Consider the following 20,082-nt stretch of genomic DNA (forward strand, 5'->3'; position numbering starts at 1 on the left):
ATGATCCCAGGAAGTGCCCCCCGCTGCTCCCCACCGCCTCATGCCTCTGCTCTTGCATGCTGAACACACTGTGGCACCCAGTCTGCATCCAAATTTCCTCCAGTTCAGGAAGGGTTTGGATAGAAGCAGAGGGGGAGTTTGTTCCAGCATTAGCCCCTGTTTCAGGCAGAATTTCTCTCAAAGATAAAATCAGTTTCTAAGTTTTAAAGAGAGCGCCCAAATTCCTCCAGAATCCTCCATGGACTAATTGCTCAGAACAACCACAGAGATGCAAACAAGTCTAAACTCCTGTTTACAGTGGGGTGTTTCTGTTTGACAGGCCAGAACCATTTCATCAGCATGTACTAATTATAAATACGACCTTTGGGTTAGACCAGACCTAAAACAAGACAAGCCCAAGTATGCATTCAGCAGCCTGAGCCGTTCACCAAGCTCAGGGCAGACAGTGGAGAAAGTGGCGGTGACCTCAGTCCCTCCAAGCCCCGGGACCCTGATGCAGCTCCAGAGCAGGAATGAGAGTGGTTATTTTTTGTGATGGTCAGTCCAATGTAGAGGGAGTCTAAACCAGTTCAATCTTTTCCCTATAATTCCTAGATTAATTAAAAAATTAAGGAGCATAGCGGCTTGCATGCGCCAGCTGGAGTTTCTAGGTCACAGAAAACATTGTGGCTAATACAGGAATGAACTAGCCAGGCATGCTGCAAAACTGCAGCTGATCACTGCGTGCACCAGGCTGCAGGCATGTGCCATCACTGTCCTCCTCGCCAGAGCCCACCCGAGCACACGTGCCGAGCCGGCTGCGCTCTCCCCTGCCCTGCAGTCTGAATTCAGTCTTCAGAAAGCACGACCCCAACTCAAAAGCAGGCTCGATCCTGCACAGTCCTGCTGGGCAGAGCTTTTCTGCTCTCTGCTCATGCCAAACACCTGCCTCAGTTTCCCCATCCTGATTGCACAGTGGTTTGGACCCTTGTTTTGGGGTCCACGGAGCTGGGCAGCATGGGTGCTTGTACCCAGCCGACGCGCCTGCTTGTGGCACGGACCAGCTGAGGTGGCAGAGGGAGGTGGCCACGCACTGGCTGGCCACAGGCCACGGGGGCCACGGGGCGTGCTCAAGGCCCAGCCACAGGGACATCGCAGGGCAGCTGTCGCACCCTGCGGCACAGCAGGACTCGCTGTTTGCAGAGGGCGGCCAGCAAATGCAACCACCCCCTGCACCGTGTTTGCTCAGAGCAGAGGCAGCGCCCTAGTGAGCCCAGCTAATGTGGGAGATTATGTCAGCAGCTGCTATTGCTGGGGAAAAAAAAGAATAATAAATACATAAGAAAACCTGTGTCTGGTCTGTCCCACCTCCTGGGGCAGGCTGGGGTCTGTGCAGGGCTGGAGCCAGCTGTGCTGGTCATGGCTGGAGATTTATTCTCCTGTTAAGGCCCCTGGGAAGGCTGCTCCTGGTCCGATTACAGCGCCTGGCCATGGCTGGGCACGATGAATAAATGCCCCATTTATCCCCGAGATGTCAGCCCTCATCAGTGCAAACCCCAGGGGGAGGTTTGGACATGGAGCTGAGCAAAGCCGGCTGTCGAGGCACCCACCTGGCCGAGGCTCCAACCACCTTCTGAGCATTAAATGTCACTGGCTGCCACCGAGGAGCCAGCCCCAGGGTGGCAGGGATGTTCCCAGAGGCAGGGCCTTGAATGGAAGTAGATTTTTGCATTTACCTGCTCTTGGTCAGTTGGTTCCAGGCTCTAGTGCTGCATTTTTGCAGCCCAGCTGCACCGTGGGCATCTGATGACAATACCCGACCCACTCAGGGCTGGGCTGATGCTCATTGCTGGCAGGAGAGCATCCAGGTACCAAAACCTGGTATTTCCTACATAGTGCATGTTGGAGAGCTTCCCTTAGAGTGAACAGCAACAACAGGGAAAGGGTTTATCCCAGGCAGGGGTCACCAAGGCTAAACACCGGGCTGAGCAACGTCTGTCCAAATCAGCACCCAAAAGTTAGTGCCCAGCTCATGTCCTCCTTCTCTGAGTAAAACGTCTCTGCTTGTTGCTACAGCCCCTTTCAGCTGACCTGTGAAAGTTGAAGTGAGAAAGAGAAAGCACTGGCAACTCCAGAAGCAGAAAAAAATTAGTATTATTCATTAAATGACGTGGCAGCTCACAGTGGCATCTCGTGTCCCTGTTCTGGGGTGAAACCTCCAGCAACGCCTCAGGTATTTTACAAGCAACTGTGATTTCTTTTATTGCTCTGGAAAACGCTGCTGTGTGCATGGCCAAGTGGGATTGTGGAATATGATACTTGGGAATGACTAAAAGCCGTGGAAAATCATGTTCTTTCTCTCAGCCTGCAGCAGTTCAGCTCGGGCAGGGAGAGGAGCCCCAGGAAAACCACCCAGCAGGAGCCCGGGACAACTGCACGAGAGGCAGCTGCTCCAGAAACAAGGAGAAGGAACTCGGGTGAGCGGCCGGCTTCAGTGGTGCCTCACTGCAAAGAGCTCTGGCACTGCAGGAAGGATCTGCTCTGAGGTTTGGAAGGGTATGAACACTTACAGTTCACATCAGGAATCAGAAAGGATCCGTCCCCGTGAGCACGCATCTCCCCGGGACTGGCCGAGCCACCCCTCCGGCCGCAGCACAGCCAAGGGGGCTTTAGTGACAAGAAGTCTGACACGAGCCCGAGCCTGAGCCACCGTAAAAACCATGGCTGGAAAAAAACCTATCAGCAAAATTACACTTTATTTTTTTCGTTGTGGAATTTACTTTGATGTATTGTAACTTAAAAAGGTCTGGAAAAACCACATGCAAAAGGGTTTCTAAGTAGCAGCTAAAGTTTCTATTCCAGCATTACAAGCTATTCCAAATTATTTTCAAATTCCCAGCTATAAACTATTCCATAAACAAACAGTTTTATCTTTAAACCCCCTCCACCCTACCCCAGTTAGTGCAGTGCAAAGGAAAAACCCAAGGAATTTACATATTATTTTCCAACGTATCCCATTGCAATTTTCACTGATCTGCGATGAACTAAAATATATATACAATTTTCTCACCATCATAAAAAAACATTTCCCTTTCTTATTCACAGATATATATTGTGGCAAATGGCTGAATAATTACAAACAAAACAATCTTTTTAACAAGTTTCTTACAACAGTAAACACAAGAGGGAGAGCTCTCTGGAGGAAGGGGGATTTGGCAGGGCTGGGAGGGGAGCGCAGGCAGCGGCGGAGGTCGGGGATCCCTTTGGGGTGTAAGGGAGAGACGGTGCCATGGTCCCCGTGACAAAGGACGTGCTGTTGCAGAGGGGATGCCCCTGCCACCTTACAAGATCGGCCACTTAAACGGGAGAGTCGTGTAAGGCTTTAGGATCTGAGGCATAACACAAGCCACCGTGAGTTTGTCTCGGGGAGGTGGGGGGGTGTGTGTGCGTCTCATCGCCCCTAAATACACCCCTGGCTCCAGCACAGCTCCAGGAACGGGAGCAGGGCCCTTTGCTTTGCACAGGAGGAGCAGGGCATTGCCAGCTCCCTGCTGGCTGCTCCCCGCTGAGTGTACCCCGAGCAGAGCACCGAGGGGCTGGCCGGGAGGGGTTAGCACCAAACAGTACCTTGGGAAAGCCCCGAGCCCCCTCCACATCCCCATCACCTTGCAGAGCCAGACCCCTGCTCAGCATCTGCCCCGGCTGCACCCACCCCACTCCCCCCACAGCACCGAGGGCGGGGGCACGCGTGGGGCTCCCAGAGGAACGAGTAGCAAAGTAGGGTGGCTCTGGGCTTGCCACTGAGCAACAACATTTAATTTCCAAGTTAATCTCTCTCCCTTTTCCTCAAGAGCTCCAAACTCTTCTATTTATTATCCCAAGCAGGGCACTACTGCTCCGTTTGTGGCCAGGCTTCAGACGCAGCTGCAGTAGCCCCGTGCCAGGGACCGAGGGCACCAGCACCACTCACCCACCCAGCGCTGGCGTCGCCCGGGCCTGTGCCAGCGCGATGCCAAGAGCCTGCGGCGAGAACACGGTGTCCCGTGGCAGGGCCACCGCAAATCCCAGGGGAACAGTGTCCGGGAATGGAAGCACCAGCTCAAAATGCCACTTATTCAGAGAGGCTGGAGGGCATCTCCCGGGGTTCAGGTATCGGATAGAGGGAAGTTGTTCCCTGCCACACACCCACATGTGTATTTGTTCGTATTTGCACTTTGGAAGGAAATTCTGGAGCTGGAGAGCGAAGCCAGTGCCCAGCAGAAGACGACGGCCAGGATTTCCACCTGGCAGCTCTGCCTACCAACCCCGGGAGCTGCACTTTGGAAAGAACAGACTCGGACGGACGGTACGCAGGACACAGCGGCAACGCCCAGACAGACGGACCTTTACTTGACAGCAGCAGCAGTAACAGCCTGTGGGAGGAAGAGGGGGCAACGCTCACAGCCCCCAAAAGTGCACACAGCTGGGGAAGAAGAGATGCTTTCACAACTCAGCTAGAGAAATCTGGAGTTGATACGTAGCCCTTACTCAGGTGGGTTCACCCTCCCTGAGCTCAGCAAAGTGGGATTTGTCATGGCTGCAACAAAAATCAGCCTGGCTCAGGGCTGGGGGGTCCTGCCCGCAGCAGGACCAAGCTGGGAGCGACAGCAGGACAGACCCACGGACACACGCTCCCGTCCACTCCTCTGAGTGTACTTGGTGCCTTGGCGGCCTCCAAAACCCTTGTGCAGCAAAGTGCATCTCCAGTCCTGCAACGTGCAGAGACCTGCTCACCAGTGGGACCAGTCTGCACCCCGGGCTGTCCCCTCCACCTGCAGCAAGGCTGGTGGGACCAAAGGTGGTTGTCAAGAAAATGGGCTTAGGATGCCAAAGCAGCTCTTTTTCCCTCCTGTCTGAGCTGGAGGTCCACTTCCAGCCTATGTCTGATGGTCATAACACGCTCCTGCTTTCACAGCTGGCATCCTTCAGAGACGAGCAACAGCCCCTTCCTCCTCCTGGGTCGGGTGTCCCCACTCTGCCCCTTGTCCCAGCACGGTGCTGCCAGGCACTGCTGCGCGGCTGCCAAGGAAACTGCCAAAATCCTGTACCGGGGAGCCCACCCAAGTGGCGTGGCAAGGGGTCCACATCATCTCCTCAGGGCTGAGTCACTCCCTCCCCTTAGAAACCCCCAAATTCTCACCTCGGTGCACCCGAGCACCAGCCCAGGTGCAAACCTTCAGCCTCACCCTCCCACCACCATCACCACTGTGGCTTTTAAAACACCTTTAGTAAAAGAGGTTTGGACCCCCATCCTCTGGTGGGCACCGCGCAGAGTCTCTCAGCTCTGTCCATGCAGGGGAGCGTGGCTTTCCCAGGGCTCTTCCGCAGCTGCTACACGAACGTTATCCGACAGACCATCAATCTTCTATACACGGAACAGGAGCGAGGCCGGCGGCGGCCCCGGCGCACACACACACTGTACAGAGGAACGGATTGCTAAAGTCTGCCAGAGCAGTCCTGGGAGGCGTCCGGCCGCGTCTCACGAGGAGCCGCGGGCATCGGGACAAGTGTGCACGGTCTGCAGCGGCTCGCTCGGGGCACTCGACGACTTTCCATCAGACATCCCCGCAGTCACTGCACCCCCTCCTCTTCCACGTACGTTGAGGGGAACCAGCCAACCTGTCGGGGAAGCGGAGAGGTGAGCGGGAGATGGGGGAGCTGAAGGGACCTCCTGTCCTGTCCTGTCCCGGGACTATTTCCCCGCCACCACGCGCTGTTCCCAGTGAGCTATTTGTATGGCGCTGGATGGTCCCACATCCCGATCCACACAGTGGTGCTCATTTGGGATGGAGCTATCAACTATACATTGCCTCAGACACATGGGTTGTCCACAAGATAAAAGGGCATGAAGAGTCTGTCCCCAGTGGTACAAACTACGGGACACCAAGTCAAGCCATCAATCTGCTGCATGGGTGACAGCTCACCCACGAGCTGGAAAAGAACAAGAGGGAGTGGGACGCATCCCCCTGCCCTTTGCTGTCCTGACAGCAGGGACCACGAGCTGCAGAAACAGGATGGGACATTATCCAGCTGCACTCACTCTTCCGTTGGTTTCCCCCTTCCACCATCCCTGGTCCCCGCCAATCCTGCTGTAGATCTTCACCACGTCGCCCTCTCGCAGTGAGAGCTCCCGCATGTCCCGCGCCGCGAAGTTGTACCGTGCCACCGCCGTCCCTATGACCCGTGGGGTGAACACTGCGAGGGGACAAAGCAGAGGGAGTCGGGAGCTGCCCGGCCGCGTGGGACCGGCCGAAGCCTGGGGAAAGCTTGGTGAGGTTCAACCTGGGTTTTCCACCACGATGTTGGCTCCCATTGCAATGCCACGACCTGGAGCAGCTCGGATGGTGGGACTCAGCCCCACACAGACTGGGGCGGTCGGGGTTAAACTGGATTCCTGCTGGGCTTTAAACAGCTCTACGGTCTTGGGAAGACACTCTCTGCTGAGTCCAGGAGCTGAGTCCCCTTGGTGGGGATTGCTAGGGTGAGGGGCACTTTTATGAGAAGGGAAGGAGGTGGTGAAAGAAAAGATTTCATAGGAATACATGATCATTAACAATGAAATCACTGAAAACAGGAAAAATCCTGTTCCACCATTAATGTCAGCTCTGGCTGCCACACAGCTCCCAGCACCTGATGGCACCACCTTGTGAAAAGGAGATTTGGCAACTCGCTTGTATTTAAACTAATTCAAAAACTAAGTGATTGGGATTGGAGTCTCCTAGAGATGCTGAGCAAAACCTGTATATTTTGCCGTGAGGAGGAACAAGCTGCAAACCCGCTCTTCTCCCTGCTCCTCTCTCTGTCAGGGAGCAGCCAGGGGCCTTGGAAACTTGGTCCCATAACAGACCAAAAGGTGCAAAACCACCCTGCAAACCCTAACACTGACCAACAGCTTGTGGTAAGACGCGTGGCCCCTCAGACCATCCTGGGACTTGGCCTCTGCCAACACCGGCACGGCCCCAGCACCACGGATCTCCATCGCTTCAGGCAGGGGATGCTCGGGGGAGGCACAAGGAGGAGCAGCAGCGAGGGGGGAAAGGCAGGGGCAGTGCTCAGCTCCCCTGCCCTGGTGTCTGGGCAGGGGCAAGGAGGGCTGGAGAGCAACGGTGGGAGGGACGGGATGGGCAGAGGAGAAAAATGCACCTCTCCTCTGAAGTTTGCAAAGAAAAAAACCCCACCCTGAAGATGTCGGGTTTTGGTGAAGCTACCCTTTTTGTCCCAGGACTTTTGAGGATTCATTTCAATTTTGAAAGTTTGCAAACCAAGGTTGAACTAAGTTTGAGGAAAAGCTTTGCCCAGGTTTTCAGCTCTCAGGATGGAAGGAGATGAGGATGGCGATGGAGACGGTCCAGACACACAACGTGCAATCACTGGAGGGCTCGTCCGTCCTCGCCAGGCAGCCAGGCTGGAGAACGGAGCGAGAATCACGGCAGCTTTGAACTCTCATCAGGAGCTTGCTCAGAGCCCACTGCTGCACAAATTACTTTCTGTAATACTTTCTATGCAGTTAAAGGATCCCAAATTCCCAGTATTATGTTCTAATACTTTGAAAAGTTAAGTGTTCTTCCCAAACATGGCACCAAGGAAAGCACATGTGGCTTTGCCAATGATTTCCCCAGCCTGAAGAAAATACTTAAAGGTAAAAGCTTAAACAGGAAGAAATGAATTGGCACGATTTTGCTCTGATCCCTGCCAAACAGGGAGGAAGACACCAGTCTGTAACACATTTAATCAATGGGGTTCAAAGGCCAGAGCACCACTGCACGCTCTGCAGCCCCAAACACATTTGACAGCGCAGGTCCCCTCCGTCTCCTCAGCAAGGGGCCTCTGAGCAGCCCCAGATACCAGAGCTCAAAAACTGCTGGACATTGAGATGTTCTCCTTGTTCAGCAAGGAGAAACGGTCTGGAAGACGGTGTGATGCCAATGCTCGTTCGGTGAAACACACAGGATAAGCAGGTTGAGCTTGAAGTACATCATGAGATCCCAATGTGCTAGATTCGCTTTTTTGTTAATTTTAGCCCCCTTTCTCAAATCGTGACAACTCCATCTCCTCCCTGCCTTGATTTTGGGGAGAGGGGGAAGTGCGTTTTGCTTCCAGCCAAGCCATAGTTAATTAACTGATTTCCAGGCTGTGCCCCAGGGCAGCACTGGGGACCCCCTGAACTGCCTGCAGGTGATGGAGGGACAGCGGGGACCCCGCAGGTCCCACGGGCGATGGCTTTCAAGCTGGGGATGCTGCAGCCTGGGGAAGGCGGCAGGTCTCTCCGGTGGGGAGAGGCACTGACTGGTACCTGACCAGAAGGGACTGGAGGAGCTCTGAGAAGAAAAGTTGAGGCCCTGAGGACTGAGAAAAGAAAAGTTGTAGGAAGCGCAGGAGGCTGCAAAGAGGTTAGAGAGAAACAGAAAGAGGCAGAACACGCATTAAAAAGGAAATTAAAAAAAAAAAATATTATAATGCACAATGCTTTAAAAGCCAATGGAGAAATACAGGGCAAAGCATGCAGAAGGTCTTGCACAGGGGCTTGGAGCTGGAACAGCCAGTGGCAGGTCTGGCCACAGCCCCACAGCCAGTGTTGGGGCTTAAAAGTCATCCAGGGGTTGTATTTTATGCAAAAGGGTATTTAATCAACTTTTTAAAACTGTCTTCCTTTGGTATTCTTTTTAAAATATACCATAGAAGAAGTTTTTATTTTTCCCTACAAAGCAGTTATTTCTGACTCAGGCTTTTAGACAAAAAGGAACATTTTGCACTAATGCACATTTTGCTTTCCATTTGTTTTGATTATTTTCCTTTTTTCTTTTTTTTTTTTTTTTTTTTATTTTAGGCACAGACTTACCATTTCTCCCATCATCTCCATTAAAGGAGTCCCACTGGGATTCAACCCATCACAAGTCACACTGGAACTGGATCCATTAAAACACGCACAAAAACTCATGTGGGCAGGTAAGACACGATACATCGCGCCAACAGAGCGTCACATCTCTGCTCACCGCCCGCAGGCACACGGGCTGCCCCTGCGGCCGCAGCTCCTCTCCTGGCAGGACCAGGGGGTGGCAAAACCACCCCCAAACACAGGGTGCAAAACCACAGGAGGGAAAACAGCCTCCCCCAGCAAAAACTCTCCCTGGGAGGCTGCACCCTTTGCATGGAGCCACAGGAACTCAGAGAATCACAGAATCATTCAGGTTGGAAAAGACCCTTGGAGAAGCAATGACAGGCAGCCCCAGCTCAGTCAGACCCCCCCAGTCCCCACCACCTCCTGTGAGACCCATCCTCAAAATGCCACCAGCCCAGCAGGAGACTTGTTTGCAAATCAGGGGGCTCAAGCCCTACAGCAAAGCCATAAATCCCTTCGGCCAGACAGTGCTCCTACACCTTGCTGAGAGGCTGAGATTTCCCATCACAAGTTTAACGGCGCCCGCTTGTGCGGCTGAGCTGGGTTTTACCTGGAGAGCGGGTGAAGGTCCTGGAGGTAGAGCGCTCCCGAGATTTATAGGGGTATTTCAGCGTTGTGTCCAGCTGCTTGAAGCTCTCCTTCAGCGAGTGGCTCTGGTAGTACTCGACCAGCTCCTGGGAAGGATGGAGAGGCACCCGGCTGTCTCTGCCATCCTCTGAGTGACTTGCAGAGATGGTGTGCACGCTCCAAGGGGCTACAAAAACCTACCAGCAAGCTTTCGAACTTCTTGGCTTCCGTGATGTGGATCCAGTTGTCCTTCTCCACCACCTTGATGTGCTTCACCTCCTCGTTGAACCTGCCAACGGTAGCAAAGGCACTCAAGAAAACGTAGCTGCATGCTCCAGCCCCGTCTCACCCTCCACGAGCGAGCAATACTAAATCACTAAATTAAGCATTACTCACTTAATACTGATGGCAAAGCGCTCGGCCTCAGCCGGCCGCTCCCGGATCAGGTAGGTGCCGCTGACATGAGACTTGAGCAGGTTGTCCGTCTGCTGCCGCTCCATGTTCCCTGCGAACCTGAGCCCAGAGGTTAATTAATTTCATTAACTAAAAATCAGTGTGTATCTTTAAAACAGGCATATTTCAGACAAAATGATACATCTTTTTTTAGAGGCATGAAGGTTGAGAAGGCAAGTAGAGAAACAGGCCTCATCGAAAACTTCATGAGCAGAAAGGAAAGTGCCCCGAGATATACAAGAAGCTGCTCAGCCACTGAACAGAGAAGGTGAGTGATGCAGAGTGCAACCTCTTCCCTTTGGAATATCTCACACCTGGAAAAATCCACTAATTGGGAATTGGTCCCCAGGTAAACGAGGCTTCAGTGAGAGCTGAGGAGTGGGGATAATTTAGACTCATGGATTTGCAAACCTGGCTGGAGCTGGAGGGAAGGAGCAGGAGACAAACCAAGCGCAGCCTCTCCCGCCAAGGAAGGAATTGCTTCCTTCCTCCCCAAACAGTTTTCTGGGCACAGAAAACAGAAAATGGGAAGAGAAAGCAGCATCTCTCCTTTTGCCTATGACCCTCTCCATCAGTAAAGAAATCCCCAGTGATGCTGCGAGGGCTGCACCACGTTCCACCACCCAAATGCCACTGCAGGTGCTGCCCTGTGGCCACAGGGGAGGCGGGATGCAAAGCACTGCTAGCCTGCACTCATAACTCATTATTAGAGTGGATTCCTGACAAAGTAACAATTAAAAGGCAGGATCAATACATCTTTAGAGCCAGAGGAAGGTCGTGTCCAGCACACTGCCCAGGGGTAGGCAGGGCAACTCACCACGGGTACACCGCGTAGTCTATCTCCCGCGAGGGCGGCCGGCTGTTGGGAGGCTGCAAAAAGAGCATTGCTAATTACTGATGAGCCAGCGTCTCATCAGGCTATAGACCACGTGCGAGATGCTCCTCTCCATGGGAGGGTTTTCGTCTGCCAAGCCATTCCTGAATTATTGGCTTTGGCAGCGGAGGGCAGTGTTGTAGCTGAGCATGTCTCTCTCAGCATCCCAGCTGTGATGAGCATGCTGCATTTTTTCATTTACCTGAGCATTTTTTAAACGGGGAGTAGCTGACAGCATTACAAAACACAGTAAAAAAGGGAGAAAAACCCCTAAAGTGCAGTTTTCCCATACTGATCTTGAGTAGTCTGCCCCCAAGTCAGCCCCACAGAGGAGGAACGGAATCTGAACCTGGTCACACCTTGGAAACCGGGCTGAGACCAACCTGACCAGACATCTGAAACCATGGGATGATGGATCTGCTTCCTCGCTAATTTGGCCACAGTAAAAGGCCTCATTCCAGGTCCAGGGGCTTACTGGAAGGACCAAGGTCTCAAGCAGATGGCTGGGAAGAGCGACGGGCACTGCCAGAGCAGCACCTCCCGCGACAGCCCCCAGTTCCTGCCCCAGCGCTGCTGGCTCTGTCTCCTCTTCAGCACTTACCCTCGCATCAACGGGGCAGGGCTTCACTGACGAGCTGGGAAAATAACCCGACTTCTTTGTCTGCAGCAGCCGCCCCTGCAAAGCCAAGCTGGGTATCAGACTGGGACGTTGCATGGGTGAGTGATGTTTCTGCCATGCAGGGATGGGGACAGGCTCCCAACTGCCTCGCAGCCCTCCCGGCTCCAAACCCCCAGCGCATTTCTGTGCTCCGGGAAAGCCCACAAATAAAAGGGATGATGCAAAGTCACTGATTTAAAACTTTCTGGGGAATTTCCCAAGGGGAATCGCTCTCACCTCCCACCACGGCGAGTCGGGGTCCCCCCTCAGCAGCTCAATCACATCCCCAATTTGAAACGTCAGCACTGGCTTCCCAGGGGGGGCTGGATTTCCATGGTAATTCTGAACCGCCACCATTTTAGGACCTGGGAGAGAAGAAAGCAGTCCCCGTTAAGAAAAAACAAAATAAAAATACCCCTCCCTGAAACTTGTTTTTCCTTATCCTATGAACCACAACTCTAAGAGCAGCAGCAGGCAGGATTTTGGGGCAGAAAGTATGAAAGCAGAAAGGAACAGCACCCACAGCGAACGGTCTTGGCTCCCGCAGTTACATGGATGATTGAGTTCCTCAAGCAAAAATAAACCCATGAAGGACTGAGCCAAGCTGAAGCTCTGACTCCCAGCCCTGCACCTGGGCTTGAACCTTGCCATGGCAGAGCAGCTCTCATTAGGCGATGCTCGGCCAGCACCAAACCCCGCCGGGTTCAGTGGTGACACCCGCGATTGCGAAAGGGACCAGCAAACTCTTGGCTTCCACTGAACTTCAGTTGGACCTGGGACCCAAACGCCCCTGAAGCTCCCAGTCAAAGTCCAGTTGTCTCGCCAACAACTGCCCATTAAATAAGCTCCCCCAACTGCACTAAACTACAGTGTTTATCTTCAAAATGCTTCCCCACCTCTGCCTCTCCCTGCCCAGTGAGAGCACTCTGTGCTTTTTATTTTTTTTTTAACCACCAATTTGATTCAGGTTTCTTTTTGCCAGACTTGGCTTTCCTTTCATCAGAAAAAGCACAAGAACAAATAGTTCTTTCTCCTTTGAGCCAGAGCATGGGCAGGGCAGGCCTAGCATTCTGTCTAGGCTAGTTTTAAGCAAAGGAAAATAAAAAAATATTGCAGTAACCATCACGACTAACGGCCCCATCAGCACCTGGAGCCCCACATCCCTGCAGCACAGCGGACACGTGCCGGCAGGAAGATGCTCCCCATCAGCAACAAGGCTCCCAAACAGATGCGTTTGGTCTGCTCCGAAGGACGGCCCGGCACAAGGAGATTCGCCAGGCCCTCCTGGGTTACGGGTGCGACATGCAGAAGCTTCACTCGCACGGCAGAGCAGGCCAGGGCCACGAATGCGCCCAAGGAAACGACGTGGTGCTGGCGGCTGCAGCGGCAAGAGCTGAGCCCAGGGAGGAGCCCGCAGGAGACCCAACCTGCTGCTTTGGGGAGCAGGGACAGGAGAGACCTCAGTGCACTGTTGCTTGCTGTGAGGGCAGCACAGGACCCCCCTCTGCAGCTACTAATGCTCTTTCTGGATCCAGAAGGAGCTTCCCCCTCCCACGTGCTCGATGTTAGGGACACCTGTAGCCACAATCAAGACGCTGTCTCTACCTGCCCTCCTGCAATACAGTAATGCCCTTACCAGGTCCAGCACTCAGTGAATCCTGCAAAGAGAGAGGAAAAAGTCTCTGTGAGGACATGGCAGTCTCAGGTCTCTCCCTGAGCATCCTCCCAAAGCCACCAGGATGAGAAACTCTCTCCTGAAACATCCCCAGTACCTCCCAGCCTGTGGTGCTCACCCCAGCTGGGTGTTGGCACCTCCTGAGGGCTGTGGTGCTGCACAAACCAGGCTGGTTTTAGGCTGGAGAAGAGACCGTCGGTCTCCAGTCCTACCCCCAGGTTGCTGGGAACCCCCTGAGGCCAGTGCTGGCTCTTCCCACAAGCTGCCTGCACCCAGACCGGGCAAGGATACAGTCTCTGCCCAGGGCAGAGGAGGATGCGGAAAAAGGGCCATCAAACAACCTACCTGGTCTGCTGAAGAACCTGCAAGAGAAATGGTGAATAAGTGGTTAATTTAACAGGCAACAGACCCCATTTTCTGTTTCTTTTGATGCTGTGAGTATCAATAAACCAGCATCAGTGCTTGACCTTGATGGAGGATGCACAGAGCAGAAGCTGGGGTCACTCTGCACTGGGTGGCAAGACCTGGGGAGGGACTGGAGCCGGACGAGGACATTTTCTCACTTGCACAAAGTTCTGTGATCTTTTTTCTTCCTCCCTCTACTCTCCACCTAGAACTTCCCTGAAGCCACCCCGTGATAGTCCCCTGCACTGAGCAGTGCCAGGACTCTGCCCTGGCTGAGCAGCGGCGAGTCACAGGTTTGCCCAATTTAGACCAAGGACACAAATTCTGGCCGTACTATGAGGTGTTTGGGGTCCAGAGACAAGGTCTCTCATCAAAAACATGATCTCTGGTGTGGACCCTCCCACTTTCATTAACCAACATTTGATGAAGAACTCATCGTCTCTCTTAAATGCCCTCCCAGCACAAGGGCTGGGTGCATCCCACCTAGTACACAGAGCTGCTGCGATCCTCTGACATACACGGGATTCAGCTCTTTGTTCTGGGGGGTTTTGGTTGGTCTATTTGTTTTTTTAAACCACCAGCCAATGTGAATTACAGCCCTGGGAGGAGGGTGGGAGCGTACTTAGATTTTATTATGCATTAACAAACATTAGTGCTTTATAGAGCGAATCTTTCAGATCACTCACATGCATTCACCTCCTTGGCACAAGCTGATAATGATGTGAAACAACTCACCAATCTTGCAGGGAGGAATGATCTCCAAGCACTCCTTATGAGCACCTGCTCCACATTTGGGGCAAAGATAGCCCTGGTAGAATGTTCCTCTGCACAAAAAAAAAAGTCAGAAAGTCCTAATTCAGCCTCAGCTTTGAGATTTTCTTTCCGTGTTTTAATGCAGACGCAGGAAAGCTGGAAGGATGTTGCTCACCTTAGGAACATCCTGCAGGCTTTGCAGTTGGTAGTCTTTTCAAATGTGTACATCTGAAAGCTATGGTGATTTGCATTGGCTTTCTCTGGCTTTATGTTGGACCTAAGGGAAAGGACCGTGGGGTTATCAACCTGTCCCTACAAGTCATGCTGCCCTCGTGACCTGTCACAGCAGCTGCTCTTTGCATTTCAAGGTTTGGAAACCACACGGACAGATATGAAATCAAGTGTGAAGACAGGGCTTGACTGTGCAGAGAGAGGATTTTGCCCGTCAACCTTCCCCTGGGACAACATTCACGGATTTGGCCCTTGCCCGAGTCAATCAACAGCCCAGCCCGGCCAGCGCGGGGCCAACCCCTGCTCTGCTCAGGACCAGCTCCCAGCAGATGATTCCATGCTGGACCCAAGCTCCCTTTGCACAAGGGCCCATCCAGCAAGCCCACGGGAGCTTCCCCATCACAGGCTTCGCTGATGGAGCTGGTCTCCAGTGACCTGCTGGTCCAAGACACAGTTCCCCCATGCTTGGCAACCGCACGTCGGGGCTAGAGCAGCCACTCATGCTCACATTGCCATTTCAAACTGCTCCATCCACTTCCTCTTCATTTCCTCCGTCTTGCAGAAGAACTGGAAACCCTGCTTCCCCTGAAGGTGAATTAGGTAGAAGCCGTATGACCACTGCAAGAGAAAATGAGAGAGCTGGTCGCACCGCTACACTCCCAACACCTGAGCAGCAAAATGCACCGCGCTTTTATTCAGGCATCTTAATAACTGCTCTCAGTGCCTGCCCCCGTCCTTTCTTCTGAAGGACTGCTGACCCTTTGCAAAGGTAACAGCAGGGAAGGAGGAAGAGCAGCTCCGTGCTTCTCTAACACATCACAGCTAATGATGCCTGAATCAGCTTGGCACTGTGCACTAGGGCCAAATAGGATTTTATGGTGGCAGATGAGAGAACCCAGATTTTTCTGCTCCAGTGGATCCTCCCCAGTCATTACATCTCTCCCTGACAGCATCTGACAGCCCAGGAGGAACATCTGACCTGCCCACTGCACATATGCTCTGCCTGTCTCATTACAACATTGCACAGAAAAACACAAGAGAAAATTGTGTGCTTTGCTTACCATTTTTCCATGAGACTAGAAAGCATAGGAGAGCAAAGTGGAAATATATTTCATTAAAACACAAAGCTAGCAGCATTTCTTCAGCATCCAAGTGGCAAAATTGGCTATTCTTACCCAAATGTCACTTATCCCATCTGTACAACACCTCTTCCCATTGCATGTAAGTGGATTAAGCTAATGGGTCTCTGCTAGACCGATAGCTGAGAGGTTTCCCTTCATGGCTGCAGACTAAGCCTCAGACCACTGCAAAACGAGGTTCCTTCAGTGGCAACCGCGCCCCGAGTGCCGATTTTGGCAGGCTGGCCGCCAACCCTCATGCTGCCTTTCCAGGCTCCTCCACCCCACAACTTGTGGGAGCAAGAGCATCCAGGCGGACCCTCCCTCCCTGCCCTCCTCTCCACCCCACCTGACGGTTGCTCCCTGCCAGTCCCTCGTTGCCAGTGGAGCCAGAAAGCAGGGAGCAGCTTCCTCTCTCCTAACTCTAATCATCCCAGCCTCTTCAGGGCTGTTTTGTAAGGATGGAGGTCAAGGATCAAGCCCAGCCCCACATTAATAATTTCCCAACGCTCTGTAAGGCTGCCCTGAAAGCTGAGGATTTGTTTTGCAGTTTTTTTTGCAAGCTCTGTTTCTATTTTAAAAGGGTAATGGAAGTGTACTATGCAAGGACTGGCCAAAACAGCTCCAAAATAATCTCCAGCAGAGCTAATCCCCGGTCCACCTACCTTCTTAATGTCCTTGTTATTCATAGGGTCATCAGTCATCTTGTGGAAGAGCAGCTCAATAATTTCTTTCAGCTCATAATTGTATCCTTTCCTTTTGCAGACAATCACCACTTTATCAAATAAAAATAAATACCTGCCCAAAGCAAGCAAATAAACAAGCAACCCAGTCAAACACCTCATTAAAGTCCTCATTCAAGGGGAGGCATTTGGAAAGCTCTGCAGAGCTTCCCACCCAGCGCAGCTCAGTGCTCTAACCGTGCTGTAATTTCACATTGATGGTGGTTTCTGTCAGTGCAACTCTAGGCAATAATTGAATAAATGAGCACAAGGGGAATCGCCAAATGAAAGCACGTGTAGTTTGGGAAAACTTGCAAGCGCCGTTGCTGACTCACCTGTCCTGCTTGGTGTGATTGACTATGGAGCGGACCTTCAGCTCGCCATCGATCTTCGGCCTCCCGAACTCCTCCAGCTTCACTTGCTGCAGAAAGCAAAGCAGGGCTGAGATCGGCAGCCAGGGCTGGGACAATGCTTTGGAGAGGTGCAAACCCAAACCTGCCCGGATCACACGGTGTGCTCGGGGCATCCCCACCAGCTGCTGAAGCTCCTGGGAACAGCATCGCCCTCGCCAAGGGCAGCCTGTGCACGAGCGTGGCCCTGGCATTAGGAATGGGACCACGGGAGATCCCGGGAGCTCCAGCACTGGCATCCCATGGCAACGCCCAGCAGGCAAAGCATTCTTGCAAGGTTTGGTATCAAGAAAGCAAAACTCCCACAAAATAAGCTAATTTCCAGGGGTTTCTACAAAACTAGAACTCTTGTAGTTTTGACTCCCATCCTGAACCAACACTGAAGATTCTGGGGAGGCTGGAACCCAACCCAGGGTTTGGTCAGTTTGTCTTTCAGCTCAAAAGCCCTTACAAATGTTGCTCAGTGCAGCACGGCCACCGAGCCACAGGGATCAATCCCCTTGCACAGGTCTTACAGAAAAAAAAAAATATCACGAAGCATCACCACTGGTCAGGAAAATAAATATTTCACACAGCTCTGTGTAGAGTCCATAATTATTTCCCTGCCGTGCCACGTGGGCTCTGTGTACATAACACCAGTCTCTCCACAAAGTCCTGCCCGGTGCAACAAAAGGAAACCCCGAGCAGAAGGTGCGTGGGATTGATCTGCAGACAGGAGCGACTGTTGGCTGACATCTCATCTCCCGCATGTCGAACCTGCTCTCTGGCTGCTGCAAGGAGGAGAAGTCGCTGCTTCGTGCCCCCATTTACATTCCTGTTTTTACAGAGCATGATGTCTGATTGTTCGCACAGATCAGGATTATCATGACTGCTTCAATCAAAACCTGTGAGCCACAACGGCCCACATCCCTCCGGAGAATTTTTTCAGACTTCTCTTGAAAATTAAGGACTTTGTCTGTTAAATAACCATCAATTAAAACTTCATTGTTTTCAAATGAAGTCAAGGCTTAAAGCCCCACCAAACCCAGGACCCCTCCAGGAAGCCCTCGGGGTGGGCAGTCCCCGGCGTCTCCCTCCATCAGCCCTTTTGAAGCATCTCAGGTGTCAGCCCCCACATTGCATTACCCCAGTGTAAAGCGTGACGGTGGAGCAGCTGCACCCACAGCTAACCAGCCCTCCCCTCCCACCCCCCGGCAAACGTGCGGAAAAGCTTGTTATAGGTTGAAGCTCTGCCACTGAATATTAAGTTAATGAGTTTCATCAGGGCTAAAGCAAGTGATGGGCTGCACAGGGTGGGCTGATGCACAGTAATGGGACCAAGTGTTTGATACCTCTGGAGTTTGGAGGATGAGATTCTCCTTAAAATACCTGAGATTTGGGGATTAGATGCATTATTATATGTGCCCTTCTCCTCCCACAGGCCTTGGGACACTTCCAAGTGCAAGAACATTCAGTTAACCTCTCTCCTCTTAACAGTGAAAGAAAACCCACTTTAAATAACAAATAGATATCCAATTTGGGGAATTCTTGCCCGCCCCTCTACACTCACAACATGAGGAAAAGCGGGAGAAACATTTTCAGTGTAACACCAGCACCAAAAGCCACCCTCCATCACAGCCAAATCAGTTTTGTACTGTCAGCAAAAACACTGTCCATGATCAGGGAGTGTCCAAACACGCAGGGATCTTTCTTGGGTAGTAATTGCACAGAAAAAGCAAATATGTTAATAATAAACAAATTAAAGTAGGGACTGAGAGGATTTTCCAACTTACCAGATTTTCTATAGAGCTCTGAAATTCACTTATTTTCTTTAAAGTCTCTTTATCCCTCTTTACTTCATTTATGTACATGGCCAAGTCCTTAAAAGAAAAGTGAATATTGATTTTTATTTTCCAGATGAAGCTAGTACCTTACCAAAGCAGAAAACACATGACCCCAGCTCCCCAAACCACGCTCCCCTTTGCCCTCAGAAGTCAGACCAGGATTCAAGCAGCATCAGCCTGGGCGGTGAGCAGAGGCTTTTTGTGCTTGCACCGCTGAACCAGGCAGGCGCTGCAATTTTTATCATTTCCCAGAAGAGGGCAATGCGTGAATCCAGTGCAGCACAGCAAACCCGACCCATGGCTTTTACCTGGTGAGAGCCCCGGCATCCCCTGCCTTTGCACCTGTCCTGGCAGCATCCTTCCCTCCCAGCTTTCATCACCGTAATTCCCTTCATCCCTCCGGATACAAAAGCTGCGAGCCAGTCTCCGCTGTCAAAACATCCACGTCTGTAAAATAACTGCTTCGGACACCTGGCTGCACGTTAGCTGTGAACAGTGTTTGACCTGGCTCTGCCCCAGGTGCTTCCAGCTGACCTCCCTGGGTGCTCCACATTGCACCTGAGCTGGGGAGAGCGCCGGGATGCTCACGCTGTCCTTCCTGGGGACACTCCGCCACAGCATCCCCACCTCCAACACCTCTGGGCCTCCGACATCTCCCACCACACAAAGGCTGTGTTGTAAAATAAGGAGACACCCGATGGAGCTTGTTCTTCCCTGAAAAGTTCCTTGCTTACCCAAATTTTGACCATCAAAGCGAAAGAAGCCTACCCCTTCCACTAGAACAAGTTCTTACACCCTTTGGAGCGTATTTTCTGTGCCTGTTTGTTTCTTATCTGCTCCCTGCCTCCTTGTCCTCAACAATAGCTCTTGTCAACTTGGATTAAATCTGAACACAGGATTTTTTAAGACATCCCCTCCGGGTCAGACCTTCCTCAGCTTCCCAACATAAGAAGGGTTAATCACAGATGATAATCACAAATCTACGTGACAATACTTGTAACATCACAAAATGGGATGGTTATGAACAATGACAAAACCAAAAGCCTTATGAAGTGGCATCCTCCAGCATGCTTGAGCTTTTGCTCCCTCCTGCTGAACAGGCCGTCTCCTGTGCAAACGGGAAAACATCCCGCAAAGGGGTGCAAATCCTGTCCCTGCTTTGTGCAACTACCTATGCAAAATGAAAGGGAGGTGAATCCCTTTGGGAAACGTAGCTCTGGCTGTAGATATTCCTCCCCCTGCACGGCTCTCGCCCCAGACAGCAGCAGCATCCGCCGCCCACTGGCAGAGCAGACAGAAAGGCTGGATTTGCAATGAAAAACATTACTTGTAAGTTGAGCCTTGGTTTACAGATCAATTAAAACCAAACTACAGGGCTCCCTGTGCCCCTGCAGAGCCCAGCACAGTCTGAACTGCACCTGCGCTCCCCTGGCGATGGGGCGCTGAAAGAGAAACCTCGCTGATGGCTGTGGGCAG

General features: G+C 52.2%; 1 protein-coding gene across 3 annotated transcripts in view; it reads right to left on the minus strand.

The window, feature by feature from the left end:
• Nucleotides 1-2,716: 2,716 nt before the first annotated feature.
• VAV2 (vav guanine nucleotide exchange factor 2) overlaps nt 2,717-20,082 on the minus strand; it is a 149,411-nt gene continuing 132,045 nt past the window's right edge. For 2 of the 3 annotated variants that reach the window (XM_074891251.1, XM_074891252.1), the window contains exons 12-27: nt 18,556-18,642; nt 16,709-16,794; nt 16,317-16,449; nt 15,042-15,151; nt 14,478-14,579; nt 14,285-14,373; nt 13,490-13,506; nt 13,106-13,127; nt 11,707-11,834; nt 11,413-11,487; nt 10,755-10,807; nt 9,881-9,997; nt 9,686-9,773; nt 9,468-9,591; nt 6,059-6,213; nt 2,717-5,637 (exon numbers count right to left, since the gene is read on the minus strand). In XM_074891251.1, coding sequence (XP_074747352.1) covers nt 5,590-5,637; nt 6,059-6,213; nt 9,468-9,591; nt 9,686-9,773; nt 9,881-9,997; nt 10,755-10,807; nt 11,413-11,487; nt 11,707-11,834; nt 13,106-13,127; nt 13,490-13,506; nt 14,285-14,373; nt 14,478-14,579; nt 15,042-15,151; nt 16,317-16,449; nt 16,709-16,794; nt 18,556-18,642 — 1,434 coding nt within the window. In that variant the 3' untranslated portion in view covers nt 2,717-5,589. Of the gene's footprint in view, nt 5,638-6,058; nt 6,214-8,311; nt 8,399-9,467; nt 9,592-9,685; nt 9,774-9,880; nt 9,998-10,754; nt 10,808-11,412; nt 11,488-11,706; nt 11,835-13,105; nt 13,128-13,489; nt 13,507-14,284; nt 14,374-14,477; nt 14,580-15,041; nt 15,152-16,316; nt 16,450-16,708; nt 16,795-18,555; nt 18,643-20,082 lie in introns of all 3 variants that reach the window. The other variant, XM_074891253.1, reaches the window with a different exon arrangement.

Source organism: Strix uralensis, chromosome 21 (assembly GCF_047716275.1).
Source record: "Strix uralensis isolate ZFMK-TIS-50842 chromosome 21, bStrUra1, whole genome shotgun sequence".
Taxonomy (NCBI): domain Eukaryota; kingdom Metazoa; phylum Chordata; class Aves; order Strigiformes; family Strigidae; genus Strix; species Strix uralensis.